Genomic DNA, 23,975 nt, shown 5'->3' with positions numbered 1-23,975 from the left:
TGAAGTCCGCGGTCTCTGCCGCTTGCCAGAGACCTCCTGTGTCGGTACTGGCGTTGCTGGCTTCAAACCAGGTACCTGCGTGTGCTTCCTGCCCCGATTTGGTGCAGAAGAGTGGTTGGGCGTGCTGAAGAACCTCTTGTTCGGACAAATGGGGCTGTGTAGGAACTGGGTTTTGCCCGCTCCGTGTTTTGAACTTGTCTCTGAGCAATAAAAGATCCAGTTCCCGCTGAGGTGAAGGGTTGGTGTCTCTCTGTGCTCAGGCGGATCTCGGTCCCTGGGCAGGTTTGAGCCCGCCTGGGTGCAGTCCCTCCCGGTTTGAGGGCCATCGCTCGCCCCTCCAGAGCTGTTCAGCAGTCTCTCCATCGTATCCTGGCACTCCGCGCTCAAATTTGGAGACTCCCTTCCTTCGAAAAATCCATCGAAAGTGCAATTTGGCAGCGGCTGTGGGGTTTTTGTGCTGCGCCGAGAGACTGCACGTGGAGTTCCTCCGCTCAGCTTGGCCAAGCAGCTGCGGGACTCCCTCCGCTCCGCGCTGCCAGCAGTGTCAGCGTGGGTTTTTGGGGAGCGACTACACTGCCAGGAGAAACTTCATCCCGCGGCTCCTTCCAATTTCCCTATTGCTTATTCTGGATCCCATTATTGGGATCCCTCTCCCTCGGGAGCTTTCCTTGGAGCCAGGTTCCTTCCCCCGTGTCCCGAGAGCGGGGTGAGGGGCGAGACTGAAAAACTGGGGAACCGCAGCTGATGTTCTGCCTCAAAATCGCAGCCGCCAGCATTCGGTGTCTCTTGGCCTGTCCCCAAAAGCTCGGGGCTGGCGGCAGGACTTTCTCCAGCCCCTCCGGCTGGTTTGGGTGCAGGAATGGGCTCTTTGTACCCAACGGGGCCACCGTGTACCTGACTCTCGGTGGGGTAATGCCCTGTCCCCTGCCTCCCCGCTCCTCACGCGGGGCGAAAATTGCCAAGGGAGCCCCACGCCCCTCGAACACACCACCAGAAATACCTCTGCTTATGAGAGAGGGACGTAAAACCACGAGGAGCCGGGGAGCGGCTGTGGCTGGGGAGGAATGCTGCCTTCCCAGCCCGGTGCCGTGGCTGCTGGTTTGTTTTGGGGTTTTTTTTGTCTATTTTGGGGCGTGCTATTTGCGAAAAGGCTTCCCCCTGTAATTACCAGTTGATTTAACGCACCATTTAAGCTGTCATTTACAGCCGCCTGGTAGGGAGCGCTTGGCAAGCGATGCCTCCAGCCCTACAAAGTTGCTTCTCGAGCTGGTCACGCCTCAGACGACACCAGAGCCCCCGGGCAGCAGCAGCAGTCGCCGTTGTCTCCTCTTCCTCGATAGAAAAATGTCCCTCTCGCACACGGCCGCCGAGTACATGCTCTCCGACGCTCTCCTCCCAGATCCCGGCGGTTCCCGAGCCAAGGGCCTGCGGTTGGAGCTGCCGAGTGATCGCCTGCTGAAGTTCGTCACCGTGGGGCTGCCCCTCTTCCTCGTCTCGCTGGCTTTCGCCCGGGAGTTCTCCGCCGGTGAGTCGCAGCTTTTGCAACAGGGATATTCGGGTTGCAGGCGATTGCTGGTGGCTTTTCGGCTACGGCTGCAAAACCCTTGTGGTCATGGTCGAAGGCGGGGCAGCCTGGAAACCCCATTTTAGGAACCGTTCTGCCTCAGGGATATTTATTGATTGGTTTTAATGGATTATTGATCGCTGGGAAAGCCCAGGAATGGCCTTGCTAAACCCCAGGACCGGCGGTGAATCGATGCCCTGCCTCGGCTGCTTGCCTCCAGCACCTTTGGGAGCCGCAGGGTTGTTTCCGAGGAGGAGGAGGAGGGTGCCAGCAGGGCGGCTGAGGGAATACGTCCCGCTGGGGTTTGCTGGGCAGCACAGAGGGTTGCATTGATGCTGCGTCGTGGCCTCAGGCTAAATCTGGCCTCAGCCAACGTCCCACTGCTGCCCCTGGGGATTTGGTTTGACTTCGGTTTCTGGCCGGTCTCTAATTCCCCTGTCGTGTTCAAAGGGTTTGTGTTTGGGAAACAATGGAAAAGTCCCGGCCGGAAAACACAGTGGTGGGGAAGCACAGCTACAAAATGACTGCGAAAAAGGCCTTTTTAATTCAAAGCGATGCCTTAGATGTAGTCACCCTCCTGCAACGCCTCAGCACCTGGCCGCGGAGTGCTCGCCCGTGCTCGCTGGACCTCCTTGGCTGAGGTTCCCCCTTCTCACCCTAGGCTCGCAGATCAGCTGCTTCTCGCCCACCAACTTCACGGGGAAGCAGTCCGCCTACGTGGACACGGCTTGCTGGGACTCCCTCCTCCACCACGGCTTCGACACCGAGGGACACGCTGTCACCAAGTCCCTCTGGGCTCTCAAGGTATGGGTCAAGCTCGCCTCCGGGTGCCCTCAGGTCCCGCCTGGGTGCGCAGCAGAGGTGAAGCAACTCGGCACCCGCGCAACGCCCGCTCGTCCCCTTTGCTCAGGTCTTCCCCTACTCGCTGCTGGTGGTGGCGGTGCTCATGTACCTGCCCTACCTGCTGTGGCGTTACGCGGCCGCCCCCGCCCTCCACTCCGACCTCCTCTTCATCATCGACGAGCTGGACAAATCCTACAACCGCTCCGTGCGCCTGGTGCAGCACATGAGGAAGGTCCAGCAGGCCAGCGCCGAGCCGGAGCGATTCTGGGAGGAATACGAGAGGTGAGACCTCTGGGTGGCCTCGACTGGTCACCGCATTCTTCCCAAGTCCCTCCACGTGGTGTGGCTGCGGCCACATTCAGGATGGACTTTGGCGAAGTGACTCAATTTCGGGGGGGTGGCTCTAAGTCCTCGCTGTGTCCCCTCTGCCCCCAGGGCCCGCCGGGAGAGGTATTTTGAGTTCCCGTTGCTGGAGCGTTACCTCACCTGCAAGCAGCACGCCCACTCCCTGGTGTTCATCTACATCCTGAGGAACCTGCTGCTGCTCTTGTTCTTGGCTGCCACCTGCCTCTACCTGGTCTTCCTCCACCTCAACATCTTCTTCCAGGACGAGTTCAGCTGCTCCATCAAAACGGGGCTGCTCCAGGAGGAGCCCCACATCCCGCCGCTCATCCCCTGCAAGCTGGTCTTCTTCTCCGTCTTCCAGCTCATCAGCCTCTCGGTCGGTGGCGTCTACGTCCTCCTCATGCCCGTCGTCATCTACAATGCCCTGCAGCTCTGCCAGTGGGACAAGGGGCTGCTCTCCGTCTACGAGATGCTGCCCGCCTTTGACCTCCTCAGCCGCAAGATGCTCACCTGCCCCGTCAACGACCTCAACGTCATCCTCCTCTTCCTCCGGGCCAACATCTCCGAGCTGACCTCCTTCAGCCGCCTCAACGCCGTCAGTGCCTTGAGGGAAGCCACCGCCAACAAGGAGGACATCGACACCGTCATCGACTTCATGACGCTGCTGGCCGGGCTGGAGACCACCAAGCCCAAACCCCCCGAGGCCGACGGCAGCGTGTCCCTCCCCAACGGCGGGGCTCTAGGTAGGCTTTTTCAGTAGAGAAGACTTCTTCGCTCTCCTCTTGGCTCCTCCGCAGCCAGATCCCACCCGGTGAGGCTGGATCCATCCAGCGTGGCCCTAAACCCTTTGCCGAGACCTTGAGGGGTTTTTTTGGGGAGAGTTGGGGGGCTGCCGGGGGGGGCCGACGGCTCCGTTTGCAGCCGGGGATGGGTTCTGGCAGGCGGGATGTGATGCTACTGCGAGCCCACGCGTGGGCAGGAGTTGCTATAGGAACGGAAAGCGGAGAGCTCGCGGCTCAAATCCAAGCTCTGGGCAAACCGGGGGGCCGGGGGGGGGTCCCCGTTTTTGGCAGAGAGAGCAGTGCAGCCTGCTGGGAGCGGGGAGCTTTACATCCTGGGGGGGCTGCTGGCAACGATGTGGTCTCACGGGGATCCTCGACCTGGCAGGGTGGGAGCCAGGCCGCCTGGGCTCCTTTCCCGGCCCTGCATCCAGTCTGAGGGCTGTGGTTTTTAACAAAAACACCCAGATTGAGCTGTATTTAGCATCCTGGTTGGCATGGCAACCACAGGGCTAGCACAACTGGCTCTCGGGCTAGTCGCACGCTGGCGGAGAAAGCCCAAGATTCCAGTTTACGATTGCCCAGTCAATTAACTTCCTCCTTTTCTTCTCCCCCTTGCCCAGAAGCGAAGCCTGGAGTGCAGGCGATGGGAAAAGCCTCCCGGGACTCGCTCGGCTCTGCCTGACCCTTCGGGACCTGCCCAGTTGGTCTACTGGGATCCAGTTTGATCCAATTCCTTCCTGTCAGCGGTCGCTCGAGTGCATTAAACTCTGGTTTTGATACAGCCTGGTGGGGTGACGTCTGTAACGCGACAGTGGCGGCCGGGCTGAGCTCTTCCCGCGTTCGGGGTTCCCCTTCTTTACGTACGATTTTCCAGGGGAAAAAAACCAAAAAGGCTCAACAGTCATTTTTTTGTGCGCACAGACCCTCTCAGCCCTCTTATTCTGTGCGCTGGGTGTCACACCGCACCTCTTCTTCCACACAAATCTCCCTGCTGATGTGGCAGGAGCCGGGGAACGGAGGACTAAGGGATGCTCCTCCGAAGGGGAAAAAAAGGACCCAAGAATAAAACGAGCTGGGTTATGACCTATTTATTAGCGCAGGGAGACGGAAGGCCACCAAGCAACGCCCCCTCTGCAGCTCCCCCCTCCCAGCCCCAGCCTTAGCCTTTGGTTGTGGGGTGGTTTTTGTTGGCAGAGGTTCTCCCTCCCCATCCCCACCCCACCGAGGGGGGAGGCTGGTCCCTGCATCCTGCCACCACCCCGCCAACGGGGGTCAGGTCTTAACATAACTTTTCATAAATTTCATTTGAAATTGGCTTGCTTTATTATTATGGGTTTTTTTCCCCCCTGCAGCCTTGACTTCGGGCCAAAGAGGAGCAGGAAAGTGTTTAATTAGTAAGACAGTAATCAAGCCAGCCGCCTCCCCGAATCGGAAAGGCACGATGCCAGCAGCCCCGCGCTGCTTTGCGAAAGGTCTGAGCTCCCTCCGCCGTTCCCTCGCCTAAATCCCCCCGGAGAAGCCGGAGCTGGGGAGGAGATGCAGCTCTCTCCCTCCGGCGGGTTCGGAGCGCCCCGGGATTTTCCCTACGGGCAGGGCGTCCAGGAGGAAGGGGGGCGCGGGCAGCCCCCTGGTGTTGTAGAGGGCGCAGGACTGGTACTCGCAGGGCCACTCGGCCCAGGCGTAGCGCAGGGCCAGCACCAGCGTCCCGCAGCCAGCCAGGGCCAGCGTCACCGTGCGGGACCCCACCGCCACCACGGGTGCCGGCAGCCACCCGCAGGGTGTGGAGCAGCAGACCTGGGTAGGGGAGAAACCTCCATCAAGGTGGGCTTCCCTCTTCCAGCCCTGGGGGGAAGCTTTCCCCCCCTCCCCACAACCCTCACCTCAAACGCCCGCGTGTCCCTCTGACGGCAGACGAGCTCCTGGCTGTAAGTGAGGTTCAGCAGACCCCTGGTCACCTCCAGGACGGCCCGGGTGGGATACGGCCCCTGGAAAACCAGGTCTTTCTCCCCATACGCCACAGCCCTGGCGCCCAGCTGCAGCCGGTGGGCCACGTTCTGCTTGTCCCGGGGGTGGATGCTGCCGAGGAAGAGGAGGGAGGCGTGGGGTTGGTAGCCAGTAGCTTCGTCCCTGCGTGTCCCCACCGCCCGGGACTCGCCTGCCGTAGGGCGAGCGCTCATCGCACAGATCCATGGCCACGGCCATGAAGGTGCCGGGCATCCTGGCGTTGGGGACAACCCCCAGATCAGCCGTTTGGTGCCAGCGGAGGCGGGCGAAGCTGTCGTCCGGGCTCTGCCGGCGATAGGTGGACAACTGCAAGGCAGAGAAAGGGGTGGAACCGGGGAAGCGGAGCAGGCATTGCTCCCAAAACCAGCCGCTGCGGTCCCTGCCCAGGATTCAGCACCCCGGAAGGATTTGTCCGTGTGTTTACAGCATCCTCTCCCTCCCATTGGCTTGGCAGTACAAAAAGATGGATAAAACCTCTCTGAACACCATGGCAGGGTGGGGGTCCTGCCCTTTGTCCCCCCCTCACCTGCACGAAGCCGAAGGGGAGGAGTGGCTGCGTCTGCCCGGCCGATCCGGCATGGAAAGCCCGGCGCCAGTCGGCGATGAGCGCGGGGAAGGTGCAGTTGTACAGGTCCGTGTGCAGGAAGGTGTTGGCCTCACCTGGCACCAAAAGAGAAGGGTGGGTGGGACAGCGGGGAGCTGCTCCGTGCTGGAGGGGGGCGGGGGCGCAAAAAATTGGGGAGGGGGCTTACCCTGGTACCAAGCGACACCCTGCAGCGTCATGTTGAGCAGCGGGTGGATCATGGCGTTCCAGAGCACGGAGGGTGTTTGCGGGCCGGAGAGACGGCGGTGCTGGGAGATGCCGGAGGCCAAAGCTGGGCTTAAGGGAGTGCAAAATGCAAGCTGGAGCTCCAGGAGCAAAGCTCGCAGGGGCAAAGCAAACGCTGCCCAAAATGGGGAGCCCCGCAGTCCCCGTCTTTCCCCTGCCACCCCCGAGATGTGCCTTACGTTCTCGGCACAGGAGGGGATTTTACCCAGAGCGGGCGAAACGATGCATGGAGGGGACAATGGGACTCTGGGAGAGGCGGTGGGGTGGGAAGGGGGTGAGGATGCCCCCAAAAAGCCACGTGACGCGGGGCGGGAGGTGTTTCCACCACTTCTCTCACCTCCCCGCGTCCTCCGGGAGCCCGCAGGCCCGCAGAGCCCTTCGAGAAGACCAGGCTTCAATGGGGGTGCCTCCCCAGGCCGCCTCCACCAGCCCGACGGGGTACCCCAGAGCCTCGTAGAGGTAACGCCCCAACAGCCAGCAGACGGCCGAGAAGTAGGAGAAATTCCCATGGCCCAGGTTTTCTGTTCAAGAAACGGTGAGCTGCAAAGGGGAAAAAAAGGGAGGGGGGGGGGAAAACTGCCATTTCCAGGCTTTTATTTTTGGAGGCACGTTGCACTCACCGGCCGTCGGGATGGACCACGGCAAGTCGATGCGCTCCAGGTCCTCCAGCTCCACGTCAGAGCGGGCGGGTGCCACGGCGAAGACGCGGACGTAGGGGTAGCGAGCGGCGTCGGCGAGCTCCCGGGTGGCGTTGGCGATCTAGGGAAGGGTCGGGAGTGCGCGAGGCGCTTCCATCCCTGCCTGATCCCTGCCCGAGCCGGCGGGATTGGGCTGTGCTTACCTGCAAGACTGTCATCGCCATGTTGCTCTGCCCGCTGCAAAGCCAGACGTCTCCAAAGTAGACGTCCCGCAGCGTCACGTTCTCCGAGCCTTGCCCGGCTGTCAGCGCGTAGGGACCGCCCCGATCCATAGGGTCCAGGACAGTTGTCCATGTCCCAGAAGGTCCTGGAAGAAGATGGTGCTTATCTTTCACGATCCCAACGAAGACCTCAAGACCTTCACAAAGCGGTGGGATGAGTGGCCAGCAACCAGTGGGGATGGACGGGCAGCGAGGGAAAGCTTCCCCACCGTGGAGCTGGGCTGGGGAAACGGATTTTGGAAGCTCCCTGCCATCCCAGCGTCTTTGCTCCTGCAGGATCTTAGGGGTTAAAAAGAAAATCTCGAAGACAAATGTGTGTCAGAGCAGAAGCTGCTGGGAGGAACCGGGATTACAGGAGCAGCTTGGTGTGTGTGACACCGAGATGTCTCCAGCTAATTTTAGAGGCGCCGAATCGAGGCGTAAAGATATTCTGCTGGAATTTAGTGTGGATTTTCTGGCCCGGCTGGGGCTGGATCCTGCAGATCTCCCGGTAGCGGCAGATCGCTGCTCTCTCACAAGACGCCTCCGGGTTCTCCAGCCCATGGAGGAGCCCTTTAGGCAGCAGTTTCACCCCCAAAAAGGTGAGCAGCAGCCCCCCGAATCACTAGGCAGGGAACGAGGCCACCAACTGAGATCTGAGGTGCCTCCAAGCCCCCCCCAGCCTCGAGGCGATGTCCTTCAGGGCTTCGAGATCCTCCGAGGTGGGGGATACATCAAAAAAGCAGCCAAGAGATTTCCCCGGAGATGGTTTTGACAGGGAGAAGAGCTCAGTCCGTCCCCCCCCGCTCCCCGGCTCCCCTCCGCAGCCTCAGCACTCGGCTCCAACCCACGCCGTGCCACCCACCCCCGCGGCAGCTCGGCTCCCGCGTCCCGCTGGTAGGAAACCGAATTGAGCAAAGGCCGGCGTTGGCGGGGAGGGGGATGGCTGAACCCCCCCACCCCAGATCTCCTGGAGAAGGGGAAAGCACAGCCCCAGGCCTGCAGGAGCTGGAGATGTCACTGTCACCTCTGCAACCCCACCCGACAAGCAGGTCCGGTTTGGCATCTCGGCCACCAAAACCACCGGCCCCGGTTGGCCAGTTTGGAACCAGGACCGACCTTTAACTCGCACCGTCTTCTTCATGACGATGAGGCCACTGTCCTCGGAGAGGACCACGGTCACGGTGGCCCCCGGCTCCCCGTAGCCCCACACCACGGCCCCCGCCGGCTCCTTCTGCAGCACCATGTGGTCGCCATAGTAGGACGCGAAGCCAAGCGTCGCCCCTGGGATCAACAGAGAGCGCAAACGTCACCTCCAAGAGGCCAAAAGCAACTTCTCTTAAATACACATTATTTCAGGTCCCGCTTTGTTGTAGCTTCCTTCACTCCTGCTCAACCTTAAGGTGGTTAAAAGCACCGAGGAACTGTGGAAGCGTCAGGATTTAAAGTCCCCAGGAGAAGGAAGTCACCTCCCAAAGCACAGGAGCTTGTGTCACACAGTTTGGATACAGCTTTCAGTAAAAATTTCTTCTAAAAACCATACGGGAGCGTCTCCGCCAGCCCAGCCTTGGGCTAATAAATATGTTCTGACATTTTATTTTTTTTTTTTCCCCTTGCAAAAAAAGTTTGGCGAGCAGTTGGATGGGAAACACCGGGCAAAGGCGCCTTCAGCAGGGAGGGGAGCAGAGGTCTTGGCCCCGGCACCCTCAGAAGCCCCATTTTTTGAGGTGCGAAACTAAAACCACACTGGGAAGGGGGGTCGGGGCCACATTTGCAGGGCACGGAGAGGTGATGGGAGCAGTGAGCCCCGTCGTAGCCATCAAACCGGGGCTCCCCTCCGCAGCTCGTCCCAGGCTGGCTTTAATGAAGGAAAGAAACGACGTCCTCAGCCTCTCTGAAATCAGCCACAGCGCTGCTTCCCACCGTCTCATGCGACGAGGCTCCGGGAAGGACGAGTTACATAAAAAAAAAACGAGTCGGAGGAGAAGAAAAAAAATAAAAAATAAACCCCGAGACGCCGGGGAAGGGACTGGAGGCTATAAAAAGCGGCTGGGAGGAGGGAAGGGAGGAGAGCCCACGAGACGCCGCCGAGGAGCCGCATGCGACTCCCGCCTTACGTAAAGCATCGTCCCACGGCGGCAGCGACATGCCAAGGCTGTCGAAGGGGGGCTGAAGGGGTGCCAAGGGCATCAAAGAGGGTCTGGGGGGGGTTCCAAGGGTGTCGAAGAGAGGCTGAGGGGGCGATAAGGGCATCGAAGAGGGGCTGGAGGGGTGTCAACGGCATTGAAATGGGGATAGGAGGGTGCAAAGGGCATCGAAGTGGGGCTGCGGGGGTACCATGGGCATTACAAAAGGGCTGGGGGGTGCCAAGGGCCCTGAAGGAGGGCTCAGGGTGGTGCCAAAGGCATTGAAGCGGGTCTGGGGGGGGTACCAAGGGCATCAACGTGGGGTTTAGGGGATGCCAAGGGCCCCAAAGCAGGGCTTGGGGTGTGCAAAGGGCATAGAAGTGGGTCTCAGGGGGGTGCCAAGGGTTTCGAAGTGGGGCAGGGGGGTGCAAGGGGCAGCGTAGCAGGGTCCGGGTGTGCCAAGGGCACCAAGGCTGGGCTCGGGGTGGGTATGAAGGGTGCCGAAACAGGGCGGGTGGGTGCAAGGGGCCCCGAAGCGGGGCTCTGGGGGGGTGTCAAAGGCATCAAAGCTGGGCTAAGGGGGTGCCAAGGGCCCCGATGCAAGGTGGGGGGGCGGGGGCGAGGACATCAAAGCTGGGTTGGGCGGGTACCAAGGGCATCACGGTGAGGCCAGGGGGTGCCGAGGGCCCCGAATCAGGGCTGGGGGGGTACCCAGGGCCCTGAAGCAGGGCCGGGGTGGGTACTAAGGGCATCATGGCACGGCTGGGGGCGGGTACCAAGGGCACCACGGCGGGGCCGGGGTGTGCGCAGGTCCCCGAAGAGGGTCCCGGGGGGTCCAACCCCCCCCCAGCCCTTTACCTGCGGCCACCGGAGCCAGCGCCAGCAACACCCAGGCCGCCATCCCGGGGGCGACGCGGGGCCTGAGGGCACGGCCCCCGCCCACCCCAGCCCAGAGGGGGCGTGTGCAGCGCCGGGGGCGTGTGCAGCGCCGGGGGCGTGTGCAGCGCCGGGGGCGTGGCCTGGCACGGGGAGGGGGGGCGGTTGCTAAGCGACAGCGTCCTCACCACAGCCAACGGCGCCGGCGCGGCCTGGCCGGGTGGGGGGGGGCCGGCGACGAGGGGAGGGGGCCGAGGGGGGCCGGGAGGGATCGAGGGGCAGCGGGGGGATCCGGGGAACCGGGGAGGAACCGGGGGGGGAACCGGGGGGGGAACCGGGGTAGAGAGGGGGGAGCCGGGCCCTCCGCGGCCGCTGGCCCCGCCCCGCCCGGGAGGCCGCCGGGCACGCGCCGTGGGGAGGCGGGCTGTGCGCAGGCGCGGCGGGCGGGGAGGGGAGCGCCCCCTGGCGGCGGCGCTGCGCTCCACCTCGGAGCCGAGGGTTCGAATCCCGCCGCCTCCCGCTCTCCCCCGCCGCCCGGTCGGGACCTCTCTGACCCGGGTTGTACCGCGGCAGGGGGCCCGGGAGAGGCGGCCATGTCCACCCCCTTCTCCAACATCACTCTACGGCTGCCCGACGGCTTCCAAAACCTCCTGGAGGGGTTGGCATGGGAGGTGCTGCGGGCACAGCCCGCCGATGTGGTGGCTTTCGCCGCTCAGCACTTCCAAAAGCTGCTGGAGCAGAGAGAGGGTGAGTTGTCCCGGCCCGGCAGTGCCCAGCCCTGCGCTTCCATCCCCTGTCCCACACTGCATTGCCTGCCCATCCTGTGTGGCATCATTGCTGCCACATGTGCCGGGCATCAGGCCTGCCCGTGTGCCCATCACCCATGACGTAGTCCCTGCCCCATGCGCCCATTGCCCCTGGTGTCAGACCTTCACCTTGTGCCCATCACCCTGGGTGTCAGGCCTGCCCCATGTGCCCATTGCCCATGACATCATGTCTGCCCATGCGTCCATCACCCAGGGCATCAGGCCTGCCCCATGCGCCCATCAGCCATGGAGTCATGCCTTCCCCATGTGCTCGTTGCCCAGAGCATCAGGCCTGTCTCGTGTGCCCATCACCCAGGGTGTCAGACCTTTACCTTGTGCCCATCACTCAGGGTGTCAGGCCTGCCCCATGCGCCCATCACCCCAGGCGTTGTGCCTGCCCCGTGTGCCCATCACCCAGGGCATCAGGCCTGCCCCGTGTGCCCATCACCCCGGGTGTTGTACCTGCCCCATATGCCCATCACGCCAGGCATCAGGCTTGCCCGTGTGCCCATTGCTCATGGCATCACTCCTGCCCCCTGTGCCCATCGCCCAGGGCATCAGGCCTGCCCTGTGTCCCCATCGCCCAGGGCATTGTGCCTGCCCTACATGCCCATTGCTCATGGCGTCACTCCTGCCCCATGTGCCCATCACCCCAGGCGTCGTGCCTGCCCTGTGTGCCCATCACCCAGGGCATCAGGCCTGCCCCCCCTGTGCCCATCACCCAGGGTGTCAGGCCTACCCCGTGTGCCCATCACCCATGGCGTTGTGTGTGCCCATCACCCATGGCGTTGTGTCTGCCCATCACCCGTGGCGTTGTGCCTGTCCCCTGGCCCTCCTAGGGGACTTGGCACCTTGCCCATCCCTCGTGCCATCCACCCTGCCCCGTCTGCCCATCCCCAGGGTGTCAGGGCTGCCCCACGTGCCCGTCCCCGGGGTCTTAGGCTCCACGTGCCCATCCCTGGGGTGAGAGGCCCCATGTGCCCATCCCCAGGGTGTCAGGCCTGCCCCGTGTGCCCGTCCCCGGGGTGTCAGGCCCCGTGCGCCCATCCCACCTGGCACCCTCCTCCTCTTCCCCCAGGCAGCTCAGCCGACCCGGAGGCGCGGGAAGCCCGGCAGCAGGACCACCTTCTCCCTCAGCCCCCCGTCCAGGTGGGCTCCACCCCCCGCCACCGACCCCCCCTGGAGAATTTGGGGTGCCCGGGGGGGGAAGGGCCGGGACCCCCCCCCCCCCCCCTCCGGTGCCCCCCACCCTCATCCTCTGCCACCTCAATTTCACATTTTTCCTGCTTTTCCCGCAGGACGAGGAGAAAGAGGACAAGGAGAAGGAGGAGAAGACGGGGAGCACGGGCACGGTAAGGGACACAGCGCCCGCACCCAAAACCGGGCTGTTTGAGCCCAAAAAAGCATCCGGGGCCGGAGGCGGGGGGGGGGGGGGGGGGGGGGGAGCTGCCAGCACCAAACCACCAAAATTCCTCCCCAAAAATCCTCCCTGGGGATGCAGCAGAGAGGAACGGATCCCCGGGGGGAAAGGGGGGACGCACGCCCCCGTAACCCTCTGGAAAAGGGCCACCCCCCCCCCGCCCCGGGGACCTGCTCCAAATCCCCCCCCAAAAAAAAACCCAAATTGGGGTGGGATGACTCAAAAAAAAAAAAAAAAAAAAAAAAACAAACCAAAAACCCAAAAACCACCTCAATTTCCCCACCAGGCTCCTGCCCTCCTCTGGGGAGCGGGCGATGATCTCCCGTCCCCCCCCCGCCGCCAGCCAGCCCCGCTGCGGTGCTTTGTTAATGAGAATTTTTCTTAATGAGGTCCCCGCCGTTATTAACGATTCTCACCTGGGACTTCTTTTTCCCTAAAAAAACCCGGGTTTAGGGGCCGGGCTGAGCACGAGATGATATTTTAAGGCTCTATATTTAGGCCCCTGCATCCCTTGGGGGGGGGGGGGTTTGTCAAAAATTGAGTAGTGTCCCCGCCGGAGGGAGGGATGTGACATTGCTCCTCTTCTGTCCTCCCCCCCCCCGCGCCCTCCAAGCACCGAAATCCCCGGGAATTTTGGGGAGCGCCCCGCCCCATCCCATCCAAACTGGTGAAATGTGAGGTTTTCCCCCCCCCCCCCCCCCCCCCAAAATGGTTTAAAAATGTCGAAAAAATAATTAACAAAAAAACCAGTGATGGGGTTTGCGGCAAAACTGGCTGCTTTTTTTATTTTTTTTTGGGGGGGTGGGGGGGTGTGACACCCATGTTCACCCCATTCCCCCCCCCCCCACCCCGCCCCATTCCTGTTTGTCCCCATATCGCTCGCCCACGGCGGCGGATCCCCCGGGAAAAAACAGGAAGGAGGGATTGGGGGGCGGGGGGGGGGGCAGGGGGCGAAGATAAGCTGGCGGGGCCGATGCCAACCGGCTACGCCATGACCCCCCCCCCCCCCCAACGCCGGCTGCCAGCTCCCGCTTCGGCAGCCGGAACGCTGCCCGCCCAGGGCACCTTTCCAATATCAAATTTTCCTTATTTTTTTTTTCGCCTTGTTTTTAAAGGATTTTTTTTTTTTTTTTAAAATAAAAAAAGCCAAAAACCCCTCGGGACCCCGCGCCCCCCCGCCCGCCGCGCCCGTTCCCCCCCCGCCCCCAACCCCCGCTTCCAAAATTTTATCGGCATTCGGATCCAAGAGGCGCTGGAGCACCTGGAAAAGAGTCACCCCGATATTCCACGTCGCCCCCCCCCCCACACACACACACGCGCGCGCGCGCGCACGCCAGGATGGGATGTTTTCTGGGATGAAGGGGCCCGGAGAAGGAAAACGCAGAGCCTGGAACGGGCTCAAAACCCGCCGTTAATGATTAGAAATGTTCTGGCATTTGGCGTCCCTCCTCCGCAGCCGCAGCCTGCGGGAGATGCCGGAGCTCGGTGGCTCTGCCAGGACCGGGGGGCCGCGGGCCCGAGCGGATTTTGGGGATGGTGGCGGGGCCCTGCGCCGCTGGAAAAACGGGATGCTGACCGCTCTTGTGTTGGAAACCGCTCCCAACCCCTCCCCCCCGCCCCGGTTTTGTGAAATTTTGGGATTTACTGGTAGCAGGATGATCTTCCCAGCATTTTGCATCCTAGTTTTGGAGATAGTTTTCCCAGATCCTTGATGCACGAATCATCCCAAAATCCCTTTCCGCTCAGCTCCCCGCAAAACGCCACGTCTCCCCTCGCTGCAGCGGGCGGCGATGGATGTGGAGGGTCTAAAAAAAGGGAAAGGGATCGTTTTCCGGTCTAAAAATCCCAGCCGAGGCTTCGCCTGGAAGCCGGAGCAGGGTTTTCTGGAGCGGACCAACTTTTGCCCCCCTGCACTGGGCTGGTGGGAAGAGGGATGGGATGGGATGGAATAAGGATGGGATGAGGATGGCATGGGATGGGGTGGGGATGGAGATGGGATGGGGTGGGGCTGGAGATAGGATGGGATGGGATGGGGATGGGATGGGATGAGATGTGATGGGGATGGCATTGGACAGGGTGGGGATGGGATGGGGATGAAGATAGGATGGGATGGGATGGGGAAGGGGATGGGGATGGGGATGGGGATGGGATGGGATGGGATGAGATGGGGATGGGGATGGAATGGGACGGGGTGGGATGGGATGGCATGAGATGGGATGGGGATGGCATGGGACGGGGTGGGGATGGGATGGGGATGGAGATAGGATGGGATGGGGTGGGATGGGATGGGATGAGATGTGTATGGGGATGAGGAAGGGATGGGATGGAATGGCGATGAGGACAGGATGGGGATGGGGATGGGGTGGGGATGGAGATAGGATGGGATGGGATGAGATGGGGATGGGGATGGGATGGGATGGGATGGGATGGGATGGGATGGGATGGGATGGGATGGGATGGGATGGAATGAGATGGGATGGGATGGGATGAGATGGGATGGGGATGGCATGGGACAGGGTGGGGATGGGATGGGGATGGCATGGGATGGGATGGGCATTGCATGGGATGGGGTGGGGATGGAGATAGGATGGGATGAGATGGGGATGGGGATGAGGATGAGATGGGATGGGGATGAGGACAGGATGGGGATGGGGTGGGGATGGGATGGCGATGAGGACAGGATGGGGATGGGGTGGGATGGTGAGCAGGGTGGTCTGGGTGCCCTGGGGAGCTGGGGGTGTTGGGGGGCAGGAGATGCCACCGCCTCCGCCCCGGCTGGAGCAGCCTCAGGGACAGTGGTGGAGACGGGGATGGGGAGAGGGAAAGAGCTGCTGATAGGGATAGGGATGGGGCCAGGGATGAAGGTGATGATGGGGGTGGTGACAGGGACAGGGATGGGGAGAGAGATGTTGATGGGGCTGAGTTTGGGGATGGCATGGGCATGAGGACAAGGATGGGAACGGTGAAATGGGCTTGGAGTTGGGAATGGGGACAGGGATGGGGATGATGAGAGGGATGGGAACGAGGGTGAGGAAAGGGATGGGGATGATGATGGGGATGGGGACAGGGACGATGGTGGTGGAGGTGATGGGGATGAGGACAGGGATGCGGATGGCGACAGGGCTGGTGGCAGCGCCAGAAATGGGGATGGTGATGCCACTGGGACAGGGATGCTCACAGGGACGGTGAGGAGGATGGTGATGATGATGCTGGTGATGGCAAAGAGGAAGGTCAGTGCCACCAGACCTCCGAGCAGGACACGGCCCCGTGAGTGAGCCCGGCTGGGGAGCGCAGCGTGCCCCGACTGCACGGGCAGACCAGGGGGTGCCGGTGCCCGTCTGGGGGGGGGCCACGCCGCATTTTGGGGGCCGGCCGGAGCCGGTACCGGTGTGCGGAGCCCATGGGCGACGGATGCGGTTGCTTAGCAACTCCCAAACCCAGATTAGAGGCGAGCGAGGCGGGCGAGGCGGGGGGCTCCGGGCTGCAACCCCTTGCCTCCCCCTGTGAGTCCCCCCTCTCTTTCCTGGGGTCCCCCCCATCTCGCCCCGGCACCTCGGCGTGGTCCGAGGGTGGAAGCGGGGTGCGGAGGTAGCTCCAAGGGCTGGGAAAATGCCTGGGTTTGCAGGTGTGGCTGGAAAACCCCCCAAATTTGGGGCGACGGGATGCTGCTGCGAGCATTGGGGGGAAGGTACACCCCCCCCCACCCAAAAACCCCGAAAGCGGAGCCCCCTCCTCTGCACGGAACCGCGTTTGGGCGCGTCACCCCGGATGCGCAGTGGGACCCTTCCTTGCCATCCTCATCCTCCCCATCCTCATCCTCTCCATCCTCATCCTCTCCATCCTCATCCTCACCCGCCTTCGGGACCAAGCCCGAAGTAGGTCGGGAAGATTTTGCCCACCCGGGGCGGGGGGGCAAACCAAGCCAAGCATCATCCCCCCCCCCCCCCCCCATTCCTTTCCCCCCCCCACCCCAAAAAAAAAAAAAAGTTGCTGCAAATTTCGGCAGGGCCCGGTTAAACCCGCCGCCGCGCCGAGGGCGAGCCCCGAAAGCCCCGTTAAATATTGGATCGCCTCCTCCGCGCCCGATTTTTTTTCTATTCCGGTGAAACTCTCGAGGCGAGCCGCCGGCTCCTTTAAGCGTTGAAGGAGGGAGTTGGAGGCCGCGAAAGAAAAATCGGAGGAGGCGGCAAAAAAAAAAAAAGAAAAAAGAAAAAAGAAAAAAAAAAAATTTAAAAAAAAAAAAATTTAAAAAAAAATTAAAAAAAAAAATTAAAAAAAAAATAGGAGAAAGGGAGGGGGGGGGTGGAAAGAAATAAATATATATATAGATAAGAAACACCACTCCCCCCCCCCACCCCCCCCACCCCCCCCCCAAAAAAAGGCTGGCAGGGGTGTAGGGCTGATAGGCTCGCCCGGAGGAAAGCGCATTACGTAGGCAAGCGGCTCCGCTCAACTTGCCACCTGCGCCGGGAGAGTCGCCGGGGAAGCGAGACCCTGCCGGAGCCCCTCGCCCATCGCTGGCCACCCACCCGTCCTCCGCCATGGACTGCTGCAATGTAGGTTTCTCCCCCCCCCCCCCCCCCCAAACACCCACCCCCCCCAACACCGCGCCCCGGCTTTTTCCCCCCCCCCGCCACCACCATCCCCAGCATCTCGCTTTTCTGCATTTAATTTACTATTATTGTTGTTATTATTATTACTGGTCCCCCGGCTGGAGCGGGGTGGGGGGGCAGCGGAGGGGATTTTTGGGGGGGGGGGGGTGTGGGGGGGTGTGATGCTGCCGTGGGTGCTGCACCCAAAAGCTCAACCAGTTCTGCGTCTCCCCACCCCCCCACCCCCCCAACTCATCAGCGCTGCTGCAAACCCCCAGGCCCATATTCCACTCCCCACCCCCCCCCCCCGACCCCCTCCTCATTTTCCACCCCCCCCACCCCCATTTCACACCAGTTCGGGATCCGTCCCGCCAAGGGCTGGCAGCCGCTCCGCAGCCCGGCCAGCATCCCGGTCAGGAAAAGTACCCCCCCCTTCCCATCCCCAAATTATGCCAGACAAGGTGTTGGGGGGGGGGGGGGGGTCTGCTTTTCTCTCCCCGCCCGCCCCCCCAAATTACTTTCCAGGTGGGATCAGAGATTCCTTATGGATACAGGGATAAATCGGGGCGAGCAGGGGGCTGCGCCCCTCCACCTTCACCCAGGGGGGAGCACCCCTCGCCTCCCGGCCGCCAGCCGGCTTCGGGAGCTGATCCGACAGAAAACCACAGCCTTTTCCTCCTTTTTGCTTCCTTCTCCCCCCTCCTTTCCCCCCTTTTTCCTCCCTTCCCCCTTTTTCCCCCTTTTTCTTCCCTTCCCCCCTTCTTTTCCCCCTCTTTTCCCTTTTCCCCCTCTCCTGCTCAGCCAGCAGCGCGGAGAGACACCCCCCCGCCCTCTCCAGAGAGGCAAAGCCCACCCTGGATGTAGGATTTCTTCCCCCTGGATATGGGATTTCTCCCCCCTGGATATGGGATTTCTCCCCCCATATATCGGATTTCTCCCTCTGAATACAGGATTTCTCCCCTGCACATAGGATTTCTCCCTCTGGATGTAGATTCTTCCCCCTGGATGTAGGATTTCTCCCCTGGATACAGGTTTTCACCCCCTGCATGTAGGATTTCTCCCTCGGGGTATAGGATTTCTCCCCCTGGATGTAGGATTTCTCCCCCTGGATATAGGATTTCTCCCCCTGGATGTAGAATTTCTCCCCGGATATAGGTTTTCTCCCCCTGGATATAGGATTTCTCCCCCTGGATGTAGAATTTCTCCCCGGATATAGGTTTTCACCCCCTGGATATAGGATTTCTCCCCTGAATATAGGATTTCTCCCCTGAATTTAAGATTTCTCCCTGGATATAGGATATGTCCGCCCCTTACACAGTTTTTTCCTTCCCTGAATATAGGATTTCACCCCTGGATATAGGATCTCTCTCTTCGATATAAGATCTCCTCCCCCTGGAGATAGGATTTCTCCGCTGGATATAGGTGTTCCCCCCACTCCCATATATAGGATTTCTCCCCTGAATATAGGATTTCTCTCTTGGCTATAGGATTTCCTCCCCCTGGCTATAGGATTTCCAGCCCTGGCTATAACATTTCCGCCCTGGCTATATCATTTCCACCTCGGACCCGTCACTTAAGCCGCCGCTGCCACCGCTCTTTTGCTCCCCTCGCCTTTCCCGACGGTAAAACAACCCGAGCAACTTTGCGGAGCCGTGGCGCACATGGAGGGGAAGAGCATCCCTCTCCCCCTTTCCCCCCCCCCCCCCCCAAATCTGCATCTTCCAAATAAACACCCCCCCCAAAAAAAAAACAAACCCTCCTTTAAAGCGCTCCCAGGGCGATGCAAAGGATGCACCGGCAGCCTTGCCGACACCGGAGCATCCAACGCCGGCTCGCTCCCGTCTCGTTTGTTTTTCCCATGGTTTTTTTTTTGGTTTTTTTTTTTTTTTTTTTTTTCCCGTCCCCTCCCACCCCGGCCCTTGACCTCGGCATCAAGTCCAACCGCTCCGGTGGGACGCGGCAGGAAGGGAGTGGGCTGCAGTGATTTATCCTGAGGGAAGGGGTTTTTCCCCCCCCCCCCCACCTCCGGCATCGTTCCCTTCCCAAATTTCCTGGTGTTTTCAACCAAAGCCCTGAGCAGGGATGCAGGAGGATGCAACAGGCTGCGAGGGGAGGGGGGAAACTGAGGCACGGCCAGCTCGGTTTGCGCCGCGTGACATCCCCCCCCCGCCCCGGTGCCAAAAATTCTCAACCTCTGCTCCAATGGATGCTCCTCTCCTTCCGAAAAGCAGGATCCGGCCTCGACGGGGCTGGCTGGGGTCAGGCTTCTCGGAGCCGGGTGGTCTGGCGGGGGGGGGGCAGGGGGTGTGTGTGGAATTTAGGGACCAACAGGGAGGTGAAGCATCTTCTGCTGCTACACCTGCAGTTGAAAATCCCCCCGAGACACCTGCACGAACTCTGATTTTTAGCAAAAAGAACGCTAATTTGTAGCAAAGGACCCTAATTTTTAGCAAGGGACCTTAATTTTTAGCAAAGGACCCTAATTTTTAGCAAGGGGGCTAATTTAGGACCTTATTTAACGGATTAAATTGGGGGGACAGATGCCCTTTTTGGGGTGTCACTGGCCATAACCCTCCCGTTGCCACCGGCAGGAGGGAGCCTGCACGAAGCTGGATGAGGACATCCTGGACATCCCCTTGGACGATCCCGACGCCAACGCGGCGGCCGCCAAGATCCAGGCTAGTTTCCGCGGCCATATGACCCGCAAGAAGATCAAAGGGGGGGAGATCGATCGGAAAACCAAGGACGCCGAGTGCGCCAACAGCACCCGCGGGGGCGACCTCCGCAACGGCGACTAGGTACGCCCCCAAATCTCCCTTATCCCACCCCAAAATTAGGTCATTTTTTTATGAGGCTGCTGCGCCGAGCGTCCTTCCCCGCGCGGGTTGGGGATGGAACGTCTTTCCCGGCGCCGGCTGGGGATGCAGCATCCTTCCCCGTGCCGATTCGGGATGGAGAAGCGGGGCCGGGGCGGGGGGGGGGTTATTCCCAGGAGGTGGAAAGCCCGCAGGCAGGCAGCAGGCAGCCCCTGCCTGCCCTAATTTTGGGAGCGCGCCGTAGTAGTTAGCACGGGAAGGCGAAGCCCTAGATTTGAATTGAATTTCTCCCTTAGCAACACCACCCCGAACGCCTCGCCTCAGCACATGCTATTTTTAAAAGCCTGTGTCACAGTCTCCTGGCAGGAAAAGGTAAATTTAAAAAGCGCCCACGGGTGCCGAGGCCGCGTGGCAGTGGGGCCCGGGGAGGGGGGGGTGGCTGTGCCGTGCCGGTGCTGTGCCGTGCCGTGCCGTGCCGGCGTGGTGAGCGGGGAACGGCCCCGGCTACTGGGAAGGCTGGTTTGGGGTTAGCGACGGGGAGGTCTTGCTGCCGGCGCGGCCACGTGTGTGTGTGGCAGGGCTGGAACTGGGATGCAGTGGGGATGCAGTGGGGATGAACTGAGGATACCGGGGGGGGGATACTCTAGGGATGCAGTGGGGAGTCAGTGGGGATGCAGTGGGGATGAACTGAGGATGCAGTGGGGATACACTAGGGATGCAGTGGGGATACAGGGGTGATAAACTGAGGATGCAGTGGGGATACAGGGGGGGATGCACTAGGGATGCAGTGGGGATACAGGGGGAATAAACTGAGGATGCAGTAGGGATACAGGGGGGGATGCACTAGGGATGCAGTGGGGATTCAGGGGGGATACACTAGGGATGCGGTGGGGATACAGGGGGGGATGCACTAGGGATGCAGTGGGGATACAGGGGGGATACACTAGGGATGCAGTGGGGATAACCTAAGGATGCAGTGGGGATTCAGGGGGGATAACCTGAGGATGCAGTGGGGCTACACTCGGGATGCGGTGGGGATTCAGGGGGGATAACCTGAGGATGCAGTGGGGATACACTCGGGATGCGGTGGGGATTCAGGGGGGATAACCTGAGGATGCAGTGGGGATACACTAGGGATGCAGTGGGGATACAGGGGGGATACACTAGGGATGCAGTGGGGATAACCTAAGGATGCAGTGGGGATTCAGGGGGGATAACCTGAGGATGCAGTGGGGCTACACTCGGGATGCGGTGGGGATTCAGGGGGGATAACCTGAGGATGCAGTGGGGATACGCTCGGGATGCAGTGGGGATAAACCGAGGATGCTGTGGAGATGCAGCGGGGATAAACCGAGGATGCCGTGGGGATGAAGTGAGGATGCTGTCGGGATACACTGGGGATGCAGCGGGATGAGCTGAGGATGCAGGGAGGGCGCAGAGGGGATGAACTGAGGGTGCGGGGGGAGGGGGGATTCAACAAGGATGCAATGGTGGGGGGGGGTGCAATGGAGGAGCAGTGGGGCGGCAGTGAGGATTCCGTGTGGATGCTGTGGGGCTGCAATGGGGAAGCAGCTGCTGTGAAGCTCATTAGGGCCATGAGGCTCATTAGGGCTCCCTCGTTAGGTGGGCTGAGCTGGGTACACCCCCCCCTCCCACTAGTATCTTCTATCCTGGGGGGCCCAGGCTGGGTGTCCGTCCCCCCCCCGGGGGCTCCCGGCTGCTTGTCTGGGGCTGGGTGAGGGCAGGCTGCAGGCAGGAGCGGGCGCAGGCAGGACAAGGGTGCAGGAGCAGGGCGCAGGCAAGGTGCAGGCAGCGCGTGGGCGGCTGCAAGTAGGGCACGGGCAGGGTGCGGGCAGGGTGCAGGCAGGGTGTGGGCAGGGCACGGAGAGGGTGCAAGCTGCAGGAGCAGGGCGTGGGAAGGGTGCAAAGAGGGCAGGGTGCGGGCAGGGTGCAGGCAGGGAGGGGACAGGGCACGGAGAGGGTGCAGGATGCAGCAGCAGCAGGGCAGGAGGTGGACAAGGTGCAGGAGAAGGGTGCAGGCAGGGTGCAGGCAGGGTGCAGGAGCAGGGCATGGACGGGTGGCAGGCAGGGTGCAGGCAGGGCGCAGGCAGGGCGCAGCAGTGGGACGCAGGAGCAGGGCACAGACAGGCCGCAGGCGCAGGTAGGGTGCAAAGGCAGGGTGCAGGCAGGAGCAGGGTGCAGGCAGGGCATGGGAGCGGGTGCAGGCAGGGGGCGGGCAGGGTGCAGGTCGCGGCAGTGGGATGCAGGAACAGGGCACAGGCAGGGCGGGGGCAGGGTGCGGGAGCAGGGCGCAGGCAGGGCGCAGAGGCAGGGCGCAGGCAGGAGCAGGGCGCAGGAGCAGTGTGCAGGCAGGGCACAGGCAGGATGCAGAGGCAGGGCGCAGGCAGGATGCAGAGGCAGGGCGCAGGCAGGAGCAGGGCGCAGGCAGGAGCAGGCAGGGCACAGGCAGGATGCACAGGCAGGGCGCAGGCAGGAGCAGGGTGCAAGCAGGATACAGAGGCAGGGTGCAGGCAGGAGCAGGGTGCAAGCAGGATACAGAGGCAGGGCGCAGGCAGGAGCAGGGCGCAGGCAGGAGCAGGCAGGGCACAGGCAGGATGCAGACGCAGGGCGCAGGCAGGAGCAGAGCGCTGGCAGGATACAGAGGCAGGGCGCAGGCAGGAGCAGGGTGCAGGCAGGGCGCAGGTAGAGGCAGGGGGCAGGAGCAGTATGCAGGAAGGGTGCAGGCAGGGGCTGTACGCAGGCAGGGCACAGGCAGGAGCAGGGCACAGAGGCAGGGTGCAGGCAGGAGCAGGGCGCAGGCAGGACGTAGGGGCAGGGCGCAGGAGCAGCGTGCAGGCAGGGCACAGGCAGGATGCAGAGGCAGGGCGCAGGCAGAAGCAGAGGCAGGGCGCAGGCAGGAGCAGAGCGCCAGCAGGATACAGAGGCAAGACGCAGGCAGGAGCGGGGCGCAGGCAGGAGCGGGGCGCAGGCAGGGCGCAGGTAGAGGCAGGGGGCAGGAGCAGCATGCAGGCAGGGTGCAGGCAGGACACAAGCAGGGGGCAGGCTGCAGGCAGGAGCAGTGTGCAGGCAGGACGCAGGCAGGAGCAGGGCACGGGCAGAGTGCAGGCAGGAGCAGGGCACGGGCAGAGTGCAGGCAGGAGCAGTGTGCAGGCAGGGCGCAGGCAGGAGCAGGGTGCAGGCAGAGTGCAGGCAGGAGCAGGGCACGGGCAGAGTGCAGGCAGGAGCAGGGCGCAGGCAGGGCGCAGGCGCAGGCAGGGCGCAGGCAGAGTGCAGGCAGGAGCAGTGTGCAGGCAGGGCGCAGGCAGGGCTGGTGCCTGCGCTGACCGCTCTCTCCTTGCTTGCAGGGGCCGCCGGCTGCTCCCCGGACCCCCCATCGCCGCCGAGCCCCCGCCGAGGCCCAGGACCCCCCGCTGCCCCCCGCCACCCCCTGCATGTGCCCCCCGGGGTCCCCCCTGCCCCCGGCTGCCCCCCCCAGCCCCGGGGTCCCCCCGCCCCAATAAAGGTCCCTGCCAGAGCCCCGGCCTGTCCTTGGCGCCTTCCGACTGTCACCTGGCGGAGCGGTGAGGTCACGGCGGCACGGTGAGGTCACAGCGGGGCAGAGGTGGGATTGTCACGGGGTGGCCGGGGGGGGGGGTGGGAGGGGGAAGGCGGGCGGGTGATGCCCAGCCGTGACGTCACGTTGCGCCGGTGCGGGACGTCGCTGGCCGGTGCAACAGCGCCCGGGCACGCTGACGTCACGGCAGGGCGGGCGCTGATGTCACGCAAGCGGGCGCAGCGCCGCCGGTGGGTGGGAGAGAGCTCGTGTGACGCTCTGCGGCCGCGGGTCGGGGGGCGTGACATCACCGCCGGGCACACGACGGCTGGTGTGACATCGTACAGGGGCGTGTGACGTCACTGCTAGAGGCGCTCACGCGTGCAGAGTCACACACGCGCGTCATGTCACTGCCGGCAGCGCGACGGCAGGGGTGACATCCCGCGGGCGCGCACGACATCACCGACGGACATGGGGCAGCCGGCGTGACGTCACACGGGATGCCGCGATGCTCGTCGTGA

The 23,975-nt window shown here is 62.4% G+C and overlaps 3 protein-coding genes across 9 annotated transcripts; 2 read left to right on the top strand and 1 right to left on the bottom strand.

Annotated features, from left to right (window-relative positions):
- The first annotated feature begins 375 nt into the window (after positions 1 to 375).
- Positions 376 to 4,345, top strand: PANX3 (pannexin 3). The gene is made up of 5 exons (XM_074561012.1): positions 376 to 1,525; positions 2,226 to 2,368; positions 2,475 to 2,689; positions 2,843 to 3,495; positions 4,155 to 4,345. Exons 1-5 carry the CDS (start codon positions 1,345 to 1,347, stop codon positions 4,214 to 4,216), a joined length of 1,254 nt encoding a protein of 417 aa, XP_074417113.1. The 5' UTR covers positions 376 to 1,344; the 3' UTR covers positions 4,217 to 4,345.
- Positions 4,346 to 4,607: 262 nt separating this feature from the next.
- On the bottom strand, positions 4,608 to 10,656 carry SIAE (sialic acid acetylesterase). 4 transcript variants are annotated; one of them, XM_074561000.1, is made up of 11 exons: positions 10,250 to 10,656; positions 9,383 to 9,497; positions 8,385 to 8,549; positions 7,209 to 7,372; positions 6,988 to 7,126; positions 6,705 to 6,888; positions 6,291 to 6,418; positions 6,065 to 6,198; positions 5,690 to 5,844; positions 5,415 to 5,610; positions 4,608 to 5,328 (listed from the first exon to the last, which is right to left on the bottom strand). In XM_074561000.1, the coding sequence occupies exons 2-11, from the start codon at positions 9,453 to 9,455 to the stop codon at positions 5,035 to 5,037; spliced, it is 1,632 nt and encodes a 543-aa protein (XP_074417101.1). In that variant the 5' UTR covers positions 9,456 to 9,497; positions 10,250 to 10,656; the 3' UTR covers positions 4,608 to 5,034. The 4 variants fall into 4 exon arrangements, with proteins under 4 accessions (XP_074417101.1, XP_074417098.1, XP_074417099.1 ...); XM_074560997.1 differs by having other exon boundaries at positions 10,456 to 10,655; XM_074560998.1 differs by lacking the exon at positions 9,383 to 9,497.
- Positions 9,350 to 23,436, top strand: NRGN (neurogranin). Of its 4 annotated transcripts, none has more exons than XR_012584054.1 (5): positions 9,350 to 9,382; positions 10,841 to 11,014; positions 12,372 to 12,425; positions 16,875 to 17,049; positions 19,677 to 19,818. XR_012584054.1 is itself a non-coding variant. In XM_074561018.1 (3 exons), exons 1-2 carry the CDS (start codon positions 17,035 to 17,037, stop codon positions 19,881 to 19,883), a joined length of 222 nt encoding a protein of 73 aa, XP_074417119.1. In that variant the 5' UTR covers positions 16,875 to 17,034; the 3' UTR covers positions 23,267 to 23,436. The 4 variants fall into 4 exon arrangements, 1 of the variants encoding a protein (XP_074417119.1); XR_012584053.1 differs by lacking the exon at positions 9,350 to 9,382 and adding an exon at positions 12,152 to 12,222 and having other exon boundaries at positions 10,846 to 11,014; XR_012584055.1 differs by lacking the exons at positions 9,350 to 9,382; positions 10,841 to 11,014; positions 12,372 to 12,425 and adding exons at positions 20,198 to 20,273; positions 23,267 to 23,436 and having other exon boundaries at positions 16,897 to 17,049; positions 19,677 to 19,883.
- Positions 23,437 to 23,975: the final 539 nt, after the last annotated feature.

Source organism: Larus michahellis, chromosome 17, assembly GCF_964199755.1.
Source record: "Larus michahellis chromosome 17, bLarMic1.1, whole genome shotgun sequence".
Classification (NCBI taxonomy): Eukaryota; Metazoa; Chordata; class Aves; order Charadriiformes; family Laridae; genus Larus; species Larus michahellis.
The sequence above is the reverse complement of the archived record's forward strand: the minus strand, read 5'-3'. Positions and strand labels throughout refer to the sequence as shown.

What these genes read in the sequence shown, in the direction of transcription:
- PANX3 (XM_074561012.1), top strand. Translation starts at nt 1,345, where the DNA reads ATGTCCCTCTCGCACACGGCCGCCGAGTACATGCTCTCCGACGCTCTC. An exon ending in TTCTGGGAGGAATACGAGAG is followed by an intron (nt 2,690 to 2,842) that starts GTGAGACCTCTG and finishes CTCTGCCCCCAG; the next exon opens with GGCCCGCCGGGAGAGGTATT. An exon ending in CCCCAACGGCGGGGCTCTAG is followed by an intron (nt 3,496 to 4,154) that starts GTAGGCTTTTTC and finishes CCCCTTGCCCAG; the next exon opens with AAGCGAAGCCTGGAGTGCAG.
- SIAE (XM_074560996.1), bottom strand. Translation starts at nt 9,518, where the DNA reads ATGCCCTTATCGCCCCCTCAGCCTCTCTTCGACACCCTTGGAACCCCC. An exon ending in GAAGACGGTGCGAGTTAAAG is followed by an intron (nt 7,373 to 8,384) that starts GTCGGTCCTGGT and finishes ATCTTCTTCCAG; the next exon opens with GACCTTCTGGGACATGGACA. An exon ending in GTGGTCCATCCCGACGGCCG is followed by an intron (nt 6,889 to 6,987) that starts GTGAGTGCAACG and finishes TTTCTTGAACAG; the next exon opens with AAAACCTGGGCCATGGGAAT.